The sequence below is a fragment of the Accipiter gentilis genome, chromosome 24 (assembly GCF_929443795.1).
Source record: "Accipiter gentilis chromosome 24, bAccGen1.1, whole genome shotgun sequence".
NCBI classification, from domain to species: domain Eukaryota; kingdom Metazoa; phylum Chordata; class Aves; order Accipitriformes; family Accipitridae; genus Astur; species Astur gentilis.
Window position 1 is genome coordinate 9,026,233 of NC_064903.1, and position 23,286 is coordinate 9,049,518.

The 23,286-nt window shown below is 44.4% G+C and overlaps 1 protein-coding gene across 7 annotated transcripts in view; it reads right to left on the reverse strand.

The window, feature by feature from the left end:
- The window catches only part of PASD1 (PAS domain containing repressor 1), a 110,003-nt gene that overhangs the window by 20,673 nt on the left and 66,044 nt on the right, over nt 1-23,286 (reverse strand). For 5 of the 7 annotated variants that reach the window (XM_049827342.1, XM_049827338.1, XM_049827339.1 and 2 more), the window contains exons 2-10: nt 11,718-11,809; nt 10,132-10,188; nt 8,579-8,733; nt 7,698-7,789; nt 5,774-5,863; nt 4,545-4,665; nt 3,246-3,359; nt 2,455-2,573; nt 1,539-1,621 (exon numbers count right to left, since the gene is read on the reverse strand). In XM_049827342.1, the coding sequence (XP_049683299.1) occupies nt 1,539-1,621; nt 2,455-2,573; nt 3,246-3,359; nt 4,545-4,665; nt 5,774-5,863; nt 7,698-7,789; nt 8,579-8,733; nt 10,132-10,163 (806 nt within the window). In that variant the 5' untranslated portion in view covers nt 10,164-10,188; nt 11,718-11,809. Of the gene's footprint in view, nt 1-1,538; nt 1,622-2,454; nt 2,574-3,245; nt 3,360-4,544; nt 4,666-5,773; nt 5,864-7,697; nt 7,790-8,578; nt 8,734-10,131; nt 10,189-11,717; nt 11,810-13,418; nt 13,451-23,286 lie in introns of those variants that run through there. The other 2 variants (XM_049827341.1, XM_049827345.1) reach the window with 2 other exon arrangements.

The window sequence follows — 23,286 nt, forward strand, 5'->3', positions numbered from 1 at the left end:
TGTATGTTATCGCCATGATAGCAAAGGTCCTGATTCCGGCTCGTGCTGGGTACCCTCTGTCCCTACTGATGGCACACCTCAGCATCGGGTGGCGTGAGTTGACACAAATAAGCAAGAAACAGCAAAATACCCAACAACATTTCACAGCGTCCTGCAGACTGTACTGGAGAGAGGTTGGAATCGGTGATTAAACGAGACAACCCTCACGATCCCTTGCTCGTTCTTGGGTCTGGGCTTACCACTGGCATCCAGGGCTGTCACAAACTCTACCTCAGCATCTGCATCAGCTTAATTTACTCTCAGTAACAACGGTTTCCTCACTGGGGGTATCGGAGGGACCAGCGCGGCTGCAAGCACCCAGCGCAGAAAGATTCCTCTCTGAGTCATAACCCAGATTCATCAAAAGACTCTTTGATAGGTTTCAGAGCAGCTCCTGCTCGCCTTATTCCCAGGAACTGCAGGGACACAGCCCTTTGGAAAACCAGCTCACTTCATCAGACAGCGAAGTAAGGGGCTTAGGGCTCTTTCACGAATCTTAACATTAATCACCTGATTCTGAAAATGGGCATTACTGGACAGGCCAATTAAAGTCTAACAAAGTCACTCCAGCAAGATCTCGACAACATGAATAGTAAGCCAACTGTCCCAAACCACACAGCATTAACCGTCGGGCTGTCGCAGGGTCAGCTCCTCCATGCGTCAAGGTAAGGAATGTGAGGTACACATCTTGTCTGCTTTATAAATGCAATTTATTGTTCATTTATATTTGTTCTCTCTCTTTCTTGCTGTAAATGTGCAGATAATATTTAGGGTTTTTTCCTCCCAAGTATTTTTTTTCCCTACAGCCTTATTTACTAGTCTTCTAGTAATGACTACCTTTGCACAGTTTGCTAAGGGAGGGATAATGGAAAGGGTAGGATTTTGCAATGTGCTTATGCATACATGTCACATACAGAGAAGTAAAAGAGTGAACAAAACCCTCCAGCTTCTTTTGAAGAAAATGAATCCTATATTAATCAGCTTAATAAAGTAGTTCCACTCTGTTTCACTCACCAAGCTGAATCTGAGCCCAGCATATGGCATTGTCAAAACAAATCTGCAATTAAATAATCTAATCCACTGCTTTTTCTTTTATTTTTATAAATTCTGTCATTTCTCAAGGTGAAAATCAGAAGTTTATTGACACAGCAAAAGATTTAGAAGGATTCCTGGAAGCTGTAGCTGGAAAACAGAGGAGCTAAACCAATACAGGGAACAGGACTGACACTGCTCAGTTTTAATGACTTAATATCTCGGTGAAGCTAGACATTTTGCTAGACATTTTCCCACCATTTTATATGGTTTCTTACCTGCCTAAAATATGGACAAGAGTAAAGCATTGAAGGATGCCTAATAAGAAAGTTCAGAGTATTATTACTTACTCAGTTGCATTTAATTGGAGCTATTCTACTTGGGATCTCAGGCAGTAGCTACACAAAGTTTTCTATTTTTAAACTAGAGTTTGTTTATTCTTCAGCGACTAAAACGAAATCTCTTACCTGTGGTCCAAGAATAAAAACTTCCACTCCAAACTATGCCTCGATGTAAATTCTTCACATGGCTCTTCAACATTGCAGAGCTCCTGCAAAACAGTTGGCTCATTCAGACATTTAATTCTATGAATTGACAAAAGAAGCCCTCTATCAAGACCAAGGGTGCATCTTCTCGGTATAACAAACCCTAGCAAAATGTAGTGCTTTTAAAGCACTTGACTTATTTTCCTCTAAGGAATGTATAAGCCTTGTTTTATAGATGCATAAACTGATGAAAAGTGGCTGACTAGTTTACCCTGGGCTGAATTTCAGAGCTAGGACAAATAGTCCAACAGCCTCATCTTGCAGCCTGTAGGCAAAATTCCCCAGCTTTTTGTAAATATTGGTAACCGAATATGGACAGCAGCACCAGGTCCAGCCTCAAACCGAGCTGGCTAATGCTCTCTTGAGCAAGAAGCACCTACGGTCGTTATCCCTGTCATCACTGCACCACAGGACACTTATGGACCAGCAGAAAGAGTCCATGAAACACGGTGTTCACGGTGTTTCAAGATGCGGGTGGCCTTCTTACACAAGAAGGGCTGTATTTCTTTAAAGGCTGCAGCTTTTCAAGGGGTTTCGCTGGTCCCCTTGTATTGGTGCTTCCTGGGCTGACCGCTCCGATAGACCCCATCATACGACTGCCTCTTCCCCAAAGCAGCTCCCGCTTTGTATCTCGCCATTCCAAAATATGTACTCACGTTGTCCCACTCCCAAACGCAGTGGTGTCCCCTCTCATTTACCTCTGCCCAAACAACCTGTGCCGCTGAACGTACCCTTTGAGAGGCTGCTGCAACGCGGCCCCTGGTGCCCGCAGCAGCGCTGCCGCTGGGCACCGGCCGACCCCCGCGCGGAAGGGAAGACGCAGTCGCAGAGCTCTCACCTTTAAGAACTGCGGTGTGACAAGACGAACAGTTGCTACAAGGCAAATCTGCTCCTCCGTGGCTGACCTGAAAGCTCGTGCAATAGCTGACTCAAAGCCATTACAGGAGGGTGTAGGCACTAGACACAACCAGACAGTTTATTTAAGAAGAAGAGGAAGGAGAGCTTTCTTTTCATGTTAAGACAGGTACAATGACTGATGAAACCCAAGCAACAAACTCCTCCTACCCACAAGGCGATGCCATGCTGATACAGGCTGATGTTATTTAAAGCATGACCCTTTAGGCTCCGAGTTACCCAGCTGTAACCACCTACCCCTGGCATGCAGGGAAGCTTCATAAGACAGCTCTGAGCCCCTCAAGTGTGCAGCTACAGTCTCCTTGTCAGCCTTTCCCCAGCTCAACGTTTGCGACATTCAAGATTTTACGGGTTTCTCGAACTATTTAGTCTTTAAAAAGTGTCGTTTGATTGCCACAAGTGAAACAGAATAGCGTATTTTACTGGTTATTTGAATAAGTAGGCTGCTTTACAATTCACAGTAGGTCAAATGGAGGTAGGATCAGTCTGGTATCACTTCTTTAAGCACAGCATGCAGAAGAGTGCACTCTTCTGACCAACGGCCTCTCCACCACTTTTATACAAAAAGTATCTCCAACATATCCACAACTCATTCCATCCCTGCCAATTATAGGGCATTTTCAGCTGAAACAAGGCCTTTAGGAGGCTACAGATTAACACACAACTTAAAGGACAGAGGTAGAGAGGTAAAGGTAGGCTGGAGCAGTAACTTACCATGAGTAAAATATTTAAAATCCACTACAAATTTCACATATTCATACATCAGGGGTTCATTTGGATCTAAGCTGCCTCTTGCTAAATGGCAGCAAAACTCTATTTGTTTTTCCGCTGAAATGAGAAAAAGTGAGAGAGACATACACAATGTTACTAGAAGTCTGCACTTTAGCACATTCCCTGTATCAAATCTGTCTAGGTGCTTATACCAACCCTGCTGCTGTGGTATCTGAGCACACCCTGCTGGGATGCTCTTGATACCCATAAGTAAATATATAACTACTGGGAGAAATGATCAGCTGGTTCTGCTGAAGGAAACGTATTCTCACCCTTTCTCGCATGGCTTTGCAGCCACCCCACTATGCTGGGCGTGAAGCCCTGGAAACGTTGGTCAGCAGTATTTTCCCCTGACTTTGTGCATGCACAATTTCATGCAAAGCTGTTAAATGATATTGCAGTATTCTGCTCTGACACTGCTCCGTAGGACTCAGACCCAAAGGGCACTGAAGTCACCCTAAGCCTTTCCATTAACGGCGGAGGGCGCCGTGCCAAGCTCTTATTCAGTTTTCTGCCCAAGGTCTGAACTCCACGGATCAGAGCGTGTGGTCTTCAGCCAGAGGGAAACCAACCCCAGGGCAGAGCACCAGCACGAGGGCTGACCAGTTCCCACTGATGCTTACGGGGCAGCAGAGAGGGGAGGTTAGCACTGCCCGGCCACAGGGAACCCACCGGGAAAGGGGGGTCCCAACACAGGCTTGGTGAAACGTGGATGTTACAAAGATGTCGCTGCCTGCTCTGGTGCTGGGGATGTTTTCTTGGGGAAAAGGCACATTTTGGGGGTGGGACGGCAGACAGCAGTAGAGATCCGGACGGAGTGTTCAGATAGGAAGGCTGTTGCTTAAATTGCGTGTAGGTGTCCTCAGACGTGCAAGCTTCCTAAAGAACAAAGACTCTGCCAAAACCCTTTGGGATTTCTCCTACCCTTTTCCTTCCCCCAAGCCCCTCACTCCTTTCACAGGCTCAGTCCAGCATCCTGCTCTGGGAAAAATATCTAATGATTCACCATCCTCTGATGCAAAGCAGACAGTAAAACAAAGACTGTCCAAATCAAAGACCAAGTACTGGGAGCATGTAGGAACATTAGATGATGTGCTGCATTAAAAACCAGAAATATTAACTGCAGCAAAACAGAAGTGGCAGGCAGGAGAATTAAATAGCTGGAGAGCTCTGTGCAGGCTCCCCTGGGAGCTGTTTGCCTTTGGCAAATTTCCCTGACCGACAGACAAGAGCAGAGCTTACCGTTTAGAAAATCAGCTGCAACAGGATCTGTCATGAGCACGTGTGGAGAAAGGAGCTTGTACACCTCGCTCTGCTCCCGCTCAGGCAGAAAGTTTAATATATTTTGGTCCACCAAATCTGACTGATACAAAAGAATGCTTTGTCATGTTCAGCAGTACAGCCTGACACAACCACACGCCTTTTCATCCCGCAGCAGAGCACAGATGCTGCCGGTCTAGCGTGGATGCTTAAGACAAGGAAGCCCAGTCAATCTGCAGATGGATCTAGGGCAGAATATAACCCCTAGGTTATTTTACCCCAGGGTTGCCATCTATTTGCAAAAGGTTGAACAGGTCCCAGAGATTGCCCTTCAGTTCAGCCGGATGCAAGCTAGAGAAGAAACGCTGCTACCACAGGAATACAACATGATGAGAAATATCATATCAACATGACAATTTGAAACATTTCCCTTTGGAAGCATGAGACAGAAGTAGGAGAGCTCCTCCTCACATCCTCAATTTTTCTTCTAGGCTGAACATCTGGCAAAATCAGCTCGACCTGCAGGTGGTTCAGTGCTGATAAACCCACACATCCTGACTGAAGACTCTACCAAAATGTCAGCACATATTTGATTCTTTGCACACCAGGACATTCAGCCAGGTTACCTGTGTGTTCAAATTTGCCCTCATACAGCATCGTTGGTGTCTCACGCTTGGCACCAGATAAAAACAAAAAAAAGCTTTTGAGAGGGCAACAGAAATTTCTGCACCTGACAGCTAACTGATTTCTAGAAATCCTCTCAGTAACCTCTGAGGCCACACACTTGTTACTAAAGACCATGGGCTCCAAGTAGAAAAACCCCATGTCGTTAGAGGAGCATATATTCAGTCCTGAAATAATCTTTAAATTATCTGAGAAGAGCTTCAGCATGCACAGATTTCACAAGCATGAGATTTTCCATATACCTGGTGGGATAAACACCACTCAGACCATCCTTCAGACATGCAGCCAAGTGGTGAGCTATGAGTACAGTGATTTTGTGTAGGTTTTTTTTAGCTAACTCGCAGACCCTGAGAGAGAATCTGTTATTCACAGGAGCTTGAGAATCTCCCTAAGATTTTGTTGGTTCATCGCCCACCCACAGTCAGTTGCCTCTTTGGTTGGACAAAACCAATCCCCAGCCCTGCAGTGACGGGGCTGCGTTAAGGCAGGGGAATGATTCTTCAACACATTGCGTTGTCAGAACTTACCGGTAAGTGTCCAAGCAGAGACGAAACACTATCAGATACATAAATAATAATCCCATCAGTGGTAAGAGCAATGAGAAAGCCATCTAGTGCCTAATGACAAAAGGCAGGCAAAAAGAAAAAAATAAAAAGAATTATGCAAGGGAATAACTTAAAATATAATAGGCTAATTTATTCTTTGGTGATGCTTCTAACAGCCTAAAACTAACATAAATCAATTATGGAAATGATAGTTTAATGTGGAAGAATAAAAATTATACATGCTGTCTAATTCAACATTCTTCTTATATTCTTATTTGCTCATTAATACTAAATTGACTTGTATTTTTCACCCAGTGAGTATTTATTTAACATGAAGCAAGACGGTGGTGGTTAGAATTTCTACACCCACACAATCCCAGTGACTTCAGTCACTTCATTATGTGTTCTGACTTACACAATAGTTAACCAATTCGGTGCGTAAAGAGATGTTAGATATCATCACGGCAAGCCCAGCATTGTGGATGGATGGATGGATGGACAGATTGACAGATGGATAAGCAGAGACAGAAAAATTATACAATGCTGTATTTTTTGCAATTTATGGACAACATGGACAAGATCTAAGGCCTTATTTATTTTGCTTAAAGCACTCATTTGTTAGGCTAGACACAACAATTTTAAAGTTCATTTTGTTCCCCCTTTCTTATTCGCATGGTTTTTGTCCTGGAGTCGAAGTTCTCCATCCCTTTAAAGTCATTGCATGTGCTTTCCTCTTTGGGTGTTCTCCCTATTCTTCGCAACATCTTCTTGTACCATTGACCCAGTGTCTGTCCCTATTCTTCTGTAACACTCACCAAGACCTGGGAGGTTTAATCTCTGGCCAGCACTGTGCACAAAGCCAACTCTTCTAAAGCTACCGTTATGCTGCTCTGCAGCTTAGCTACAGGGAGCCCAAGATGCAGCATTCACCATCTTCCTCACCTCACTGTCATACTCTGCCTTTGCTGAAAATAAGCCCTCTCAGGAAAAAAATACTAATTTTAAAGTAAACTGGTCAATGGTCTAACACAGTCCAGCAAGCCAACAGTTACTAAAGGGCTCTCTCTTCCCCACCGCCTCTAAGGGGGGGAATTTGTTTTGATTCAGCTGGAACAAACTAGCTTGTTTGGTGAGCGAAATTCCCAGAAAGAATGAACAGACTTTTCCAGGGAGGTGAGTCATGACATCCTGATGAAAAGGAATAACTAAGACACTGCAGCACCTCCCAGCTCAGCCCAGCATACACCCTTATTTTGGTGGGGCAAAGAGCAACAGCTGCCCACGCAGGGTAGGAGATGTCCTCGTCAGAGGAGCATGCAGCACAAACCCAAAAGCCGCATCCTTAAGAAAGCAAAAATGTAGGCTTCTAGATCAGCTAGGCATTTTAGAGGTGAGAGTATCAGAGCTGTTCTCCTGAACGCACTTAAAGGCAATCCAAGGAAAAGATAGAGGATTCACGTCACAAGTACGGCACCGCACAGCTAGCAGCAGCACAGGCAGCAAAGTAAACGCTGCCTGGCTAATGGGATGTGGGAGGAAGAGAGCTGCTCTGCTTTTTTCAGTTCCTTTCAAGTTTTCGCTAAAACTCCTAGCTCTAGCAGCTCTTCTGAGAACGGCAATTCTCTTTATCCTCTCTCACCAGGCCAAATCTGGGCCAAATTGGTCTTCATTCCTAAATGAAAAGCTGTTTATCTTTAAGGGGAAGCAATCATATTTTTTAATTCTGGTCTGCAAAGCATTTAGCACAACACTGGTCTCTCTCAGGTTTGTATTATATGTGCCAGCAGAGTAGAAATCATTAACATTAACATTGGGACTTACAGGTGAAAAGGAACTGTATATCTCTGAACTACTCCACTGAACTGATTACTTCTCACTAATCTATGCAGCTTTAATTTCTTCTTACCTCTAACATCAACTGGGTGAACTCCTCGTTGCTAAGAAATGAAGGCTTCCAGTCTTGTCTAATCTCACAGGCTTCTGTCTGTGCTGTGATTTCTTAAAGAGAAAACATCAAAAAAGCAACATGACTCATGCTAGTTGGATTTTTTTTTTTTTTTCATTTTCAAGTAACACTAGATTTCTTTTAAGAGGCTTTCAGAGGAATCATCCTCAGATCATTCTCCACACAAAGCCTTCTTGTATGCAACGGTCGTTTTCCACACCATCACGACACAACTGCATTAGAAACCAAGAAAAGGAAAAGGAGACATTTTGCGTGGTCTGAAGAAATCCTTCAAAAAAATAAGGTCAATGGGCTAATTTCAGAGTAGCTGAGCATCACCATGAGCAGAGCGTGTCTGCGAGTCTGGAGCCATTTCAGGAAGGCTCACGGGAAAGCCCAGGCAGCAGGACAGTCTGCAGACAGCCATGTCCTACCCTGGGAGACCTGGGGACGGGGCAGAGACCCCCCTTTCCCCTTTCCTCAGCTCCTCCTCCCTCGTGCTCTGTTTGAGAGCGTACACAACCTGTCTGGGGATGCGGAGGCCAGCGAGGGAAATGGAGCGATGTCACTACATTAAAAAACCACACAGCACTGCATCCTTTTCAAGTATATGTTTAACTGATCAGCACTGTATTCAAACCTAGCCCATTTCCTAGGGCCAACTGCTATGCCTTACTCTGCCCCTCGCTTAGGATCACGTCCTCTCTGGAGGTCTTAGGTGCTTGGAAAAACCAGTTTTCATCTTCTGAGTGGGGATTTTCATCTTCTGAGTGGGGAAACTGGCTGCTGGGCAGATGCAGAGCCAGAGCCTTCAATGGGAGCACGCCAGCCCCCTCGAGTACCTTTCTGTTTCTGTAAGAAGTCGATGGTCCTCTGCAGTATTGTGGACTTGTCCATCTTGAGAGGGTGGCCGTGGCCCTGCAGCATTGTGCAAAGCTCTTTAATGAGGACATTGAACTGGTCTCTCCTCTTCTTTTCAGATTTGTTCCGTGATGCCCTGGGTGACAGAAACATCAATGCCGCTAAGTAAAATGAAGGACCTACAGCTCGACTTGGGGAGAGGTAAATGGCCCTGCCTCAGCAAAACACTTTCAATACAACAATCTAAACTCTGCTGGGACTGCTCATTTGTTTAAAATTAGGCTTGGGTGTAAGTGCGTGCCTTGCTGGTGCTTAGAGCCTTGCAGCAGGACTGAAGTCACTATCAGCAAGGAACACCTGGAGGTAAGAAACATGATTTACATTCATTTGAGCAAGACTGTATCCTTACATGCATTTCAGGGGCAGTTCCCACTGTTTTAAAAGTGGTGATAATGAGGTGAAGGCGTTATGGGCAAAATTTCTCCCGTAAGAGAAGTCCTGGCATCTACGCGCTTACGTTTTGTCCACCTCATTTTTATGAACTTTTGTTTTGCAGTTAGTACACACACATAAAGGTCCAAATGCAAAGGATTCTTAATTCCCTGACTTGCACTTCCAAAAGTAGCTTACAGACAGACAATACTGTGAAAAGATATCTCAACTGCAGAATGAAGTCAAACACACGCTCTCGTATCTGGTTTTCAAAATCTGCTGCCATGATATATGAAACTGGGAATGTTAAGAGTCTGGCTGAGGAAACCACAGACAAGCTTCCAGCTTGCATTAATACAATTTAAGAATGTTTTATTAGGGTTTTCCCCTCCATTAAAAACAATAAAGGAGAAAGGAAATCCATTCAGTTTCTTCCAAAATGTTCTTTCCAATGCTCATATCTGAGATGATAACCCTATTTTCATACAACCTCTTCCAGTAGTAATTAATTTTCTTTACAAGCGTATTCGTGATGATACATGCTTCCTGTGATCTAGACCGAGTGTGGTATGCAGAAAGCATTTCCATTCAGATTCAGGCTGGCATTTGGAGGTTCTCAGATCCAGCATTTATGTTCACAGCCATTTCTGTTTTGGCACTCGTGTACGATGACTAATTAGAACTGAGCCAAATGCTTCTCTGAAGTGAGACTAACTCAAACCTGTGCTAAAACAGGACTGCTTTCTACGTTTCATGGGGAACTCTACCCCAGGTGAGCAGCACTGCATGATGCCAATAAAATCACAGGTCAGGAGTCCTGCATCAAGATAATAAATAGCCATGGGATAACACAAGATTCTGAGGGCAGCATAATTTAGGACGACTCAGCTGATTAACCCATTGTACGGGTGGTGAAACACACTATGAGAAGCTTGAAGATTATGCTGTTTGTGGTCTGCTATACACAGCCTGTAAACGGCATGGGGGTTTTGCCTCCGACATCAGTGGTCCCAAGTACTTTTGCAAGCATCGGACAACACAGCATTTACAGTGTTCCCCCGAGAGAGCTTCCACTCTCAGTGCTCTGTGCTTCCCTTCATACCTCTTTGCCCTGTCCTTCTCATCTTCATCCATCAGTTCGTTTACACAACACAGGGCTCTGGAAGGAAAAGACAGAAATATTTACTGAGACATATTCCCTGATTTTGTTGAGGATGACGGAATGTGGAGCTTACTGGTTTGTACTTCACGACCTCCTGGATGTTTCAATCTTCCCTTTCCCAAACCCTGCTCCTGTTATACAGCTTCTTGCTTGTTCTGTCAGCTACTGAGGCTTGAGAAGCGAAGATGTTGCTATACACCCAATCACACAGGTACAATAAGCGTGACTTCAGAGGCAAAGCTAAGAGCCAGCAGCCCCTCAGCCGGCCTTCACGCTCCCCTCTGCCACAGGATGGGGACCCTGCCGAAGCACTGAACTCTGCAGAGGAATCAGCATCTCCTCTGCAAATCTGCACGTGAGTCAGCATCTCCCCTGCAAACGTGAGAGCCTATTTGACTCTGATGCCCGCACCAGGCAGCACTGCGCCTCGTCCTGTTTTGGGAAATCAAACAGGCTGCTGGTTGATTTCAAGCATTGCAATGCTTGAAAAGCATCTGAGATTTCTTTCCCAGTGGAAGGGCATAGGAGCAAGAAGGAAACTGTGCTAATCCCCCAAAGGATTAGTATTAGGCAACAGCAGGGTACTATCAGGACATCTAAGAGATGACATGATAGACAGGTTTATCCAAAGCATCCCGCAGCCAAGGACTGCCGCTTGCGCTTGCGGGCTTCCACCACAGCATCTGAGCTGCATCCTACCACTGGGATTCATACCCAAGACTTCGGGTTAAAAATTCCTCACCTGGCACTAACCAGTGAAAAGAAGGGAACGTGACCTGGGTTCCCTGGGTTCTGTGAGTTCCTGCACCAGAACAGTCATGGTGGGCTGCTGTCTTTACTTTATCTTAACTGTTCCTGCAGCGCAGGTAAGGACAACAGTTGGGAACAACTCTCAGTAACGACACGGCAGCCTCAAGCCCTGTGAAACGATGGAAAATTCACACAAGGGTAACTTCTTCACTGGTGATGTGCCTTCTGTGACTCAGATGGGCTAAGCCCAAGGGACAGGGAGCCAGGCAGATGCCAGCCAGCCTGCTGCCATCGCTCCAGGCCACGTCACCGGGGTCAGCTCTGCTGGGGTGTACCCCTCTCGGATACCTCCAAAGAGGAGATTGGACCCGTCCCCGGCATCAGCAGCAATCTGCCTCCTTCTCTAGCAAGCACTTTCACTGGCAAAACCCTCCCACCCTGCCCAGCACCCAAGGGGCATTTTTCAATGGGTACATCCAAATGTTTTTCCCTGCTTTGAGACTACTCCAAGCTCAAACAACTTGGTGGCTATAAAAGTAACACGAAATAAAACCACCCACAACTGATAGGAAGTCAAAGATGCTGCTCACAGTAAAAGCTACAAAAAATTTACCCTTCCTTTCCTGTTCCAGGACAATGATCCTTCTCCCTGCAGACGACCTGGGCAGAAGAAACTGTCTGATTTCTTTTGTCCCAAAATATGAATGCACTCCATAGGGAGGGAGTGGCTCTCACTACCCGAGTCACTGAAAGCTACAAGCCAAATTAGAAATTACCTGTTCTATTCCTCAGATTCATCAGTCCAGACTGACGGAGCGGGATTAGCACTTCTTATCACCATGTAAATACAGACAAAGAAAAATTAATCCTGGAAGGAAAAGCAAATCCAGTTAAAACATAGTTGCAAGCAAAACTTAGCCTAGAGAGCAGCAATCACTTCAAGCTGAAAAAGTTTACCACTGTAAATTGGAAACATGCTCAAGTGTAACTGGTGAAAGCTCAGCAAAGCCTCCAGGAATGGGAGCTGGACCGGTGCACCACCTGCTGCCTCAGGAGAAGCCTGGGAAGGCCAGCTTGTCATCTCATGTCCAAAAAGCCATGTGGCCCAGCAGCATGGAGGAACGGCCCTTCTAGCTTAGGGCCACTAAGGATCGATTGGAGTCCTTCCAAAGTATGACAGTCTACCTGGCATGCGTGCTATGAGAACCAGCGAGTATGATCCATACTTCATCTATCCAATCTTGCAACCAAAAACCTCCTTCGAGATGAACACGATCAGCTAAAGTCAGTGCAAGCCACAACCACCCACCTGTGGATGGATTTAAAGCCCCCCATTAAGAATTGCTACTGATGGGACACAGACTCCTTTTTGTTTGCGATTTAAATGGTTACTAATGAACAGCCTGAACTCCTGACTGTACCAACACCGCAGTGCTCATCTCTCCGAAACCATCGCTGTTGAAACTTGTTTGGCTTCAGATGAACCTCATTCTCAGGAAGGACATGGATGCCGCCAGACTGTCCATGACTGACAGTAATATCTTCAACAACAGCCAAGTGTTGGGCCTCCAAATTTAACAAGCTTTTAATGCTCTTGAAGTGACCTCCCTACTTTGAGCCCAGGTTCATGGCTGTTTCTCCTGTTACCATTAGTTCCAACTTCAGCTCAAGACACTGCAAAAAACTTGCTGCCACTACCAGGGATTACATTTCTGTGACCATGGTGAGTGAGCAAACATAGCCCCACATTTTCGGTCATCTAAAGGACTAGCATGAGCTTCTTCGTTTCTCCAACTAGTGAAAACACCTCAAAGGGAAGGAAACACATAGAAGGTGGCTGAAGAACCACGGCAAGAGACACATGTCAGGCATGCACACTGGAAAGGGCAGCGGGGACGGGGTAGCGGCTGACGTGGGGCCGCTGCTAAATACCACGAGCAACACAGATCCCAACCGGTGATACGGTGAGAGTGCTTTGTAGGGGAGGTTCACATGAGTAACGTGGGACAATGGGCCAAATTCCTGCTCATTGCAGCTAAACTAAATTATGTCAGTCCATTTGCTCAAAAAATAAAGCTCAGATAAAGCGTGATCCAGTCATTCTAAACAGTAATATGGAAGTTACTTGCAAGAGGCTTGAACCTCCTGACACAACAGAAGTACAAGAGTAACTTATAAAATACCTAATGTGTTTCAGTGGTAAGTGAATAAGTAAAAAATGCCATTGGGATGAAGTGATCATTTTCAGTTTGAGACATGAACTTCCAGGGAAAATCTCACGCAACTCCTGAAATCCTCAGTGACGCTGCAACTGAAAACAACACCTGCGTAGCAAGTTTAAACACGGTGGATCTGCTATGCTTCTGTTCTCACAGTCGTCATACGCTGGTCAAGTTACAAACTTTTATTCTAGTTCAAAAGGAGTGTGTGATTTTATTTGTTACCCTATTGAGCTACCAGGGAACCAAGGTGCTTACCTTAGTCACTGCTGCTCATTGGTCAGTGCTGTTTTATCAAAATCATACAGTTGTTTCTTGTCTAGAAGAACGATCCATACAGAAGTTGCGCTAACTTGTAATAATTTCAGAGATACGTAGGTAGGTATAAAGAAAATTCTTTTTAAAGCAATGGGTTAAATTATAAAAAAATGCTTGTGAATACACAAACGGATCTGTCACAATTTTTCAGGAAATGATTTTTTTCTATATGGGCTTAAGTATGCAAAAATTCAGCCAAACAAAAGGATTCTTCCCGAGCTTTGGATGCAAAGCTTTATGCAGAATCCTTCACACTGCCTTGCCCATAGGTTGTCTAACAACTGAAAAGACCCGGGAAGCCTGACAGGTTTTCTGCCTTGTACGTGTGGTTGCCCTCCCAGGCAGCTTGAATAGCAGTAAGTTGAGGGAAGCGGCTTGGTCACTGAGAGAGACAACAGTCCAGTTAATGCTCACCGAGTCTAAACTGGGAAACGAAGCCCGGATTCTCCGGTCTCCAGCAGCAGCAATCACATCCCGCTGCGGTACGGCTGATGTGAGCTGCAAGGGGCAGGGGAATGAGGCTTCCCAGGTCTGTTCCAACGGGACACCCCCGATGAACGTGAGAGATGTCCTCAGTCAACACCAGACTTCAAGGCTCTAACAGAATAAACAGCCATAAAAGAATTCACAGGCCCAAACACAGAGAAGCTTTTTGCATGATGCAGCAGGACGGTGAGCTACAAAAAGTCTTAGTAGAAGACACCTAAGGACAAAATATTCTTAACCGGATTAAGCACTTCAGGACTACATTTAGCTAAGTGCTTTTTGTCTTGTTATGAGCCAGAGCTAAATATAGTAACCAGAATACTTAAGAATAGTTTCATAAGGCTTGTATACACTCCTCAGCAAGATAAGGCACTTAGCACTACTGACAGCAGTATGTCTGCATGTTAAGAGTATTTTAAATAGCTCCAGATGGAATCTCTTTGACCTTATCGGTATTAACCAGAGGGATCAAAATTTATTTATTGCCTCCTGAAAATCCTCTCCTGCAACACTTGGAGAGAAGGATTCCTGAACTCTATGGGCAGGTAAAGAGAGAGGACGCTTGTCAGTGCTGCTAGCATTGTTTTTCACCCCACCTACAACAGGTGAGGATCAGCTTTCTCACAAAGAAATGCACATCTATCATCGCTTAATGCCCTCTGTAACGCAAAAAAAAATTTTTCTTCCCTTGTACAGGGAGCCTCCAAAAACATTCATAGCATTTTAAGGGCAAGTAATATTTTAGACTTTTCAAATATCACCATATTTGAAGTTGTTTCCAGGGTTACAGAAAGGGTAATGTCGTATGACAGCCTTAACAATACAAATGGACTTCTCAGACACACAGCTAATAGTTAAAGCACTGTCCCATGCTATCTGCAATATTCTGGCACATTTTTTACTGAAGAGAGAATGGGAGAGGGAATTTTTAAAAAATTCTTTGTTTTGCAGAACTGTCTGATTTCAGGAGCTATCTAAAACTGCAAACTTTTTACCTAAAGACAATGTTTATTTATTGGCTTGCTGCAAATCATCAAAATATTAACATGACCTTAGGAAAACTCTTAATGGAACATCACATTAGTAAGAATTATCTCCTGAAACCAACAGTTCCTATGAATGCTTCATTATAGCTTTAATTTTAATTATATGGTTATGTCACTGGCGGCAAGGCAAAGATCACTCCATAAGTGTGATGCTGCACATTTCTTTGTGATCAGCAACAACTACAGCTTTCTTCGGTCACCTAAAAAGGGTCCCTGAACCCAGCTAATTTGATTGCTTTTCCCAACTACATTGACTGGTCTAATTAAAAATATTCCCTATGCATAAAAACTTTGTTGTGCTCGTATTTGAATTTTCATAAAATTTTGCATTTCAGTAATGTACGGTGGCAGTTAGGGAGTCTTCAAACCTATACTGCAGGAAATATTTTAATTACGGAAATGTGCTGTGCTAATAATTTCCACAGATTTTACACGCAACGAATTCAGCAGAGAGCCCTCAATTATGAGATGCAGCACTTTGTGGCACAATGCAGTCATAAATAAGAGAGTTAATGCATTCTCCAGCAATACGATTTATATGTCAATATGCCAATGTTTCATTCTTCTTGAGGCAACAGGAGGGCATGACTGCGGTTGACAGCTAAACAGCTGATTTAATTTTTAAAAGGCAGAATTTAACCTTTTCAGCAAAGTGCTACTGATTCAATTACAAGATGCTAATGCAAATGACATTTGAAAAACCAAACAGCGCCAGTGAATCTTCGCGGCTGTTGAGGGCAGAAGCGACCACCCCCTCCGTTCGCGCACCCCAGCACCGAAGCCGTGCCGCCCGCACGCTCGCCCGTCGCCCAGGGCACGGAGGAAAACCACGGCAGCGGCTCCCACAGCCCTCTGCCGCAAAGGTCTTTGTCCTATACTGAGCAGACTCGATGACAAACTTTGGGACAAATGTTTCTGGACAGGTTTTGTCCCAGCGCGACAGCAATGGAAAAAAAATGGGGGCAATAGCAGCAGGAGCTGCTCCGTACGGCCGCGGCATTACCCTCTGCCGGAGTACCCCATAGGAGCTGCCGCGTCACAGCTCAGCGTGAAAGCATGACGTGGAAATGCAAAGACTAAAACAGATGTTTTAGAGGCAAAGGAGTTGCATCTCTGTATTATTTGACCTGCTTGCTTAGTTTTTTTCTGCATGCATTTTACCCTCTCCTTTCCTTGCCATGCCTTGCCTTCTGTTCCTCATTCTTTCCTGCTCTTCTTTCACTTATTACTTAACATCCATTGGTTTGCAATTCAGAGAACTGAACGTGGATCTTGGTGTCATCTGCCTTCATCTTTCCATTGCTTTTTCTTCTCCGTGTTCTCCACTTTCCTCTTCTCAAAAGAGAAAAAAAAATGTTATAATGATCCCAGTATTGACAATCCAATCAGCCATTTAACTGTGGGAACTCTCGGCTTGCCCAAGCCCGAGGCATGCGTGACTGCCAAATTCTGTTTAGGGACACGCTGCCTTAGGGATCATGCTGGTGGGGATCAGATGGGTGTCTTCAACACATTTGGCTCCCATGCCACCTTGGTCCACGTCCTGGGTCCTGTCCTGCCCAACAGCTCCTAATTCCAGTTTCGGACCCTTTGCCTCTTCGGAGCACCCGGAATCCCCTTCAGTCCAGTGGTGGAGCTGTGGAGCTCCATCCCTTACAGAAACACCACCCTACATCTCCACCGTGGCTGAGGACCGTGGAGGGAAATGGTCTGGCACAGCACACTCAGCTGCGGCACCCAACACACCTCTTCACGATTTGGGGGTGTCCAGGCAGGGTGACATGCTGTGACCGTACCTACACTTTCACAGAGTGTCTTTGTTTACTGGAACATGGGTAACGGTGGTGAATCGGTGCGAGAACCAAATATTCTGCGCCCTCTTTTGTTAATCTATCAGAAGCGGACTTTTTGTGCCACTATTGTAACTATTGCATCTCGATGTGCTCACTTATCTACAGCATACTCTCCCCTGGTTTATTGAGCTCTAAATTTAGCTTGTTACCTGTGACAGATTTATGACTACATTCATTATAGCAGTAACAGCTTCAGACAGAAACTAAGAGGTGCCCAAAGAAAATGGATTATACAAAACAATTACACCATAAAAAGGCTATATCAGAACACTGTGATTCAGCACAGAAATGAAATGAAAGATACAGGGAGGAACAATGGTGGTGTGTTGGGGTTTGGTTTTGTTCTTTTTTTTTTTTTTAACCAGGATACACTGTTTTCTGACAAAAGAAAGGGGGAAAAGGTTTAAAAACTAACTGACACTTGAAAAGAAGAGATGATTACTGGAACATTTTGTTCTCTAGGATTTTTGTCAGATACTGGAGAAAATAGCTAGCCAAGTTTGTTCTGTTCCAGCAAATTACTGAACCTTGCAGGGTTCAGTAACATTGTACAACATCTTCAATAACATCTACAACATTGTAGAATATTATTTAAAATGTCTCCAGGGTTTCTGTAACAAGAAGGGTATGCATTTAATTAATGCTATCAATTTGTCTAATAGTCCCTTAAAATTCTCAAAACATGGCAAAAGGCAGAACTGCTGATTCACAACCCTAGGTAGTACAAAACTGTACTTCTACTGGCACAAGCAGGGTACGATAAAAATGCATATGCAAATAATACTTCTTCTGCAGTCTTGGATTAATACCTGTGTTCACTTGTAGCCGTTCAGTTACTACAGGAAAGGTAAATGTGTGTTGTAGTATGAAATGATGATATCTAACCTATAAACAATTCTTTAACACACCTGACTCAGACAGACATAGAGCCAAATAATCCTCAAGTAGTAACATACTTCTCCCTCATGTCGGATAGGAGCAAAGGCAGCTGTCCACAGTTAGTCCTTCAGCAGAAATTGAGACGTGTGTTTTCCTGGGACAATTTCCAGGAAAGGCACATAGAGCTAAAGAGAAGGCAGCAATATTGCAATCTAACAGTCGGAAGACTTTTGAACAGAACGTTCTCCAAAATTTCCAGCAAATACGAATGCTCTTAAAGCTCTGCCTCTGCTTATGTCTGATCCCGATGGTGCAAATGCACGTGTGTGGGGGTGAGTGCATAGACACACATACATAAAACACACATTTTACTTCAGAGCAATTTGCAAAAAAATACCGAGACCAATTTCTAGCAAGGAAAGCAGTGGTGACATTCAGGATGACTCCTGCACCACTCACCTCCTGAGGTTGGAAGTTAAGTAACCGTTCCTGCCGGGTGCACGCGAAGGGAAGGTGAGCAGAGCTCCCTCTCGCATGCCTCTGGCCACTTTCTGTCATATTCACCTCTCTGGCAAATCCCAAAGGATGGGGTATGCGGGTGGGAAGGTTAACCCAATAAATTTCAGCAATGAAAAGAGTGGCCAGACAAGCTAAAAGTGGCCCAAAGCTATTGATTCTGCAGCTTAAACAATACGGACAACATCTGATCATAAAGCCACTGCTGAAATTCTGGGTAATTTCAGGGTTTCGTTCAAAATAGTTTCAACGCTACCAGAGCAAAACAGCTAGGAACATTTTCAAAAGAAACCAACACCCTCTGCTAACTCGACAGCGTTAGCTTCTGCACCTACCGCAGAACTGCCTGTGAAGTGGGTGCTGGGCACCCTGACACCTTGTTCTCCGTTTTTAGGGATCACCGGCTGGAGCTTCTCCCTGGGAGGTGCTGTGCGTTACTCCTACCAAGAGGACATAGCTTGCATCAACTGGATTTATGGCATTAAGTGAGGTCATTGGGTCCTTTTTCAGCTTCGGATTTTGTTTTGGCAACTATGTGGATACGAGGACAAACATGTCAAAGCTGTCTTTTTGGATGTGTTACTCTGAAATCCCTCTTGCAATCCTCTTCTCTTTACTATGGGTGAAACTCATCCCCAGCAGACAGCTACACAAAGTCTATGTCTCATTAAACTACCTACTTTTATGCCTTATGCTCTCCCTGTGAACAGAATAAATGTAATCATTAGATGACAAAGAAAATGAGCTATCTAATTAAACTCAATGCCTTCACCTCTACTTTTCTCAGCAAGAGAACACCCCCAGCAACTACCAGTTCATTGAAAGAGGCAACGGTAGCATTCATGTCCTTAGCTGTTCTCTTTTTCTCCTCAAACAATACATTTTTTGCTTTGTTTCTTCTTTGCCTTTGTCAGCCTTTTATATAAAATGCATTTCAGGTGCTAGAGGACGCTACAGATGAGGAGATGCTTGAGGATGGTACAGATGAGGAGACGAGCACTTGTGCTTTGTGTTTGCTTGTGCTGGAGGTTGAACTCATAATGCAAAACCAAACGTGAGGACCGAGGGCTGCTTGCCTTGCACAGTAAAAGCAGGGGCCTTCAACTGGGTCAGGAGTGGGTCCCAGGTGGTTCCAGGACCACACTTCCCAAGCGCTCTGCTCCGGTGAGAAAAAACACTGTGTACGACTTGGCTTCAAAGTCCATCGGCTCACAGGTTGCCGGACCAGCAGATCCTACGTCCCTGGATCCCCCCTCCAAGAAAGGGCAACTCGGCTGCTCCGCTGCTGCTTTGGGCAACAGGTGGGAAGGGCAGCTGGATGGGCTGGATGCTGGACGGACAGCCTGCAGATGGACGGACAGCCTGCAGATGGACGGACAGCCTTGCCTCTGTCGTTGCTGTGCTTCCTCAGATCTGCTGGGTCCTCCGCACGGTCTGGGGAGCCCTTTGGCTGGTAAAGTGGGAGGTCTTGGAAGTCAGGTTCTCGTTTGGCATCCTTTGATTTCTGCTGAACAATGTCTACTTTTCTGTTGCTTTGCAAGCAACTCGCTCCCATCCTTTCTCTCCTCTAATGGTTTTGCATCAGGAAGCCTCGGCGCACTCCATAAACAGAGTTACCCATCCTTGTTGTACAAGTGGGGAAACAGGGGCACTCTTTTTGTGAGTGCCCCAGCTTTGGGAAGCTGAATTTGAAACGGTAAATGCAGTTACAGCCTAATTTTCAGTAATGCTGAAACCCAGCATAAGCACCTACAAATAATGCACATTTTGGAAAAGCTCGACCTAAATCATTGACCCCAGGTCACACAGCAGAGTTAAGAAGTGAATCCAGATGTCCTGATGATTAGCTCTGTCTATTGGCATTCAGTCAAGTCTTCCCTCCTAAAATTAGCTTCCTGAAGCATCTGAGACTATAGTCTTAGACCTCCCTTAAATAAGCAGCACTGGTAAGAACCGATTTTCAAATGAAGTGTGTGTGGGGGAGAAACCAGTTCGTTATTTTTTCCTCAAGTGATCACTGACTGACCAATGAAAGGGCAGCTCAGAGTCACTTGATCTCAAACTTCTTCCTATAAATAAAAAAAAGGAAGATTCTTCTCCCTTTTCAAACAACATGAAGAAAAAATGTTCTGCCTCAGTAATCCTAGACCTGAGTAATTCAATCTGCTCTTTGTTGCAATCTGTTTCCCATGTGTATCACCAGCCTGGAATTTCTGGAACTCAATACATAAGGAAGCTATTCAAAAAGAGGAAATAGTATGACAAAAGGATTAGAGATAGGTCTGAACCAGACTGAAAGCCTCCCTATACCAGAGGAGAATTCAGCTCCTGATCCAGAGTTCAACTTCTTCAAATCTCAAACCCAAAGACTGCAAGAATGATGAATTTCCCAGAGCCAGACCACATCTCACCTCTGGTTCAGAGACAGAAGAAATGAGAAAATGGGTTGTGGAGACCTGCAGTGGTATCGCAGCAGAAGTGGAACAGCACTAGCTCTGTGAACAGTTAAACTGCCGAATAGAATAGAGTAGAATAGAATAGAATAGAATATTTCAGTTGGAAGGGACCTACAATCATCATCTAGTCCAACTGCCTAACCACTTCAGGGCTGACCAAAAGTTAAAGCATGTCATTAAGGGCATTGTCCAAATGCCTCAAACACTGACAGGCTTGGGGCATCAACCACCTCTCTAAGAAGCCAGTCCCAGTGTTTGACCACCTGCTCGGTAAAGAAATACTTCCTAATGTTCAGGCTATGTAAAAGACCTGTGAGAAAATTATAAAGAGCTTTAGCAGTTAAAATTCAAAGTCTCCCATGCAAGCTTACTTAGAGTTTTATCTACTTATCCATTAAATGAATATCAAAGGATTCATTGCAGCTGAGCTAAGTGACCTCATTTTACATCTTTGGCTTCACGCGTCCAAGTTCAAGCATAAGAAACTTCCTTACCCTCTTGGTGTGTTTAATTCTGGAGCATTCCAGGTATAATGTGCACATAAGTCAAAAGGAATTTAAACAAAGCCCTTACATTTCAAAATTTGTCTTATCCTCATTTGGCTCCGAGAATTTCAGCTGCTTTCCTTAAATGATCTGCTCACATCTGCTCTCCAGCTGAGCCGTGTTCATGCCCCACTGACCTTACCGCTGCCATCTCTGTAATCTTGCAGCTGAGAATAACCAGCAACGCACCCAGTCCCTGTAAGCATCAAGAGCCTTTCAAGAAAGAGGAGGTAGAAAAGAATCAGCCTTTCTATAACAAGGTAAAGAAGGATTTCAGAGAAAAACCATTGTTTGACTAAGGTGAGTAATGGGAGCCGCACGCCTGAAGTGCCCTGGTCCAGCTCCCTCGGGCAATGGAAAGTGGAGGTGTCAGCATCTTGCAGGATTATACTCCACAACGGCAGCTGGCAGATATTTTTCTAATAGAGAGCACAGCAGCATCGTTCACACTCATTTGATTCTATTTGCTGCTGTTCCTATTCAAACTCGGCTAATCCGATCAAGTTATTTCTTGGCCTGTGCCTTAAAGCTGAATAAGTAAACACCTTTCATGAGGTCTGAGCCCACTCGTTTCAAGTGTATGATTAAGGGCTAGACTTGAGCGTTATTGTGAGAAAACTCATCTCATTACTCAGAATTTCCAAAATCACTCACAGTTGTCTTGAAGTGGCACTTTTCCACCCAGTGTTTTACTTCCTGCATTACAAATATGTAATATGTCTGTAAAGGGTCCCAAACACCAAATATACATTTGTGTTTCGGCTGCCCTAAAAACCAGCTCTTTGAGCTGAGAATAGCTCATAATGGCACCAGTTAGACACTATGATGCAAAATATTTTCTGTGGCTACCAGACCTTCTCCACAGATGTCTCCTCTTGTTTACTGTGAAGAAGACAGATGATAAATATAGTCAGCAAATGCATTCTGGACAAAGTCATGCTCATTGGTAGTATTTGCATTAAGTAACCCTAGAAGACTTATGCACCGGAGACGGTGATCCAAGTATAATTCCACTGCTGTTACACCAAGGATGGATTTGAACTATTGAAGCTTACATATTTTTTTCAAGAAGAATTGCTGCCACTTATGTTACTGGTATTGTTAATAATATAACTGGCTTGCTTTCCTTCTTTAAAACATGCCTCCCCCCCTTCTCTTTTTCTTCTCTGAGGCACTTTTAACTTCACATCCATTATTCTCTTTTGCACTATCTTGCCCACATCAATTCTCAACTAGCTCCTCAAAAGATGCTTATTTGTTTTGAAAGCTTCAGGAATAAAAGAATATTTAAACAATTAACTGTAATCATATTCATCATTCTGCACGGTACCGCTGATATGCACTAGAAATATAATAAGAAAGCAAAACTTTCCTTCAGAAAGAAGAAAAGAGGACATAAACACCCACAGACATCTCTCTCTCTTTCTCATTACTTTGTTATCTTTTTTAGACTGCAAATATGTCAGTCACTAGAACACTTTCATACTAGGTCATTATTGTTACACTTATTGTGTACAAAGACCCAAGGCCTCATTCTGTCGTAGATAAGATATTCACACACATCCTTTTTTCCCCCTTGCAGTTTATTTGCATGGCTGGCTGGATAATCAGCCATAATAACAAAATATGACTCAGCACAACTGAATGTCCACTTTGCTTTAGGGATTCTCTTGGTGGTTGGGCTTTTTTTTAACTATTTAAGACCAGAAGAGATGTGTCCCTCCCAGATAATGTTCGTGTAAAAAAAAGATTTGAGTAAACACAGAGACTCGGGGGAAATGGAACGGATCAAACAGCAACATTTCTGCTGTCATGCCCTCAGAGAGGCTCTGGTCTCTTGAGCCGCTCGGGCCACTGGTGCGGAGCCCACGGTCCCCATCACCCGCTGCAGCACGGGCAGGCGGGGGTTTCTCACCGACGGCGGAGGGGAGACACGGGACAGAGACGTGTCCCACAAGGATGGGCATCCCTGAAATTAAGGGCATACAGGTTTTTCTGGACATCTAAGTGTTGTCTACGGGTTACAG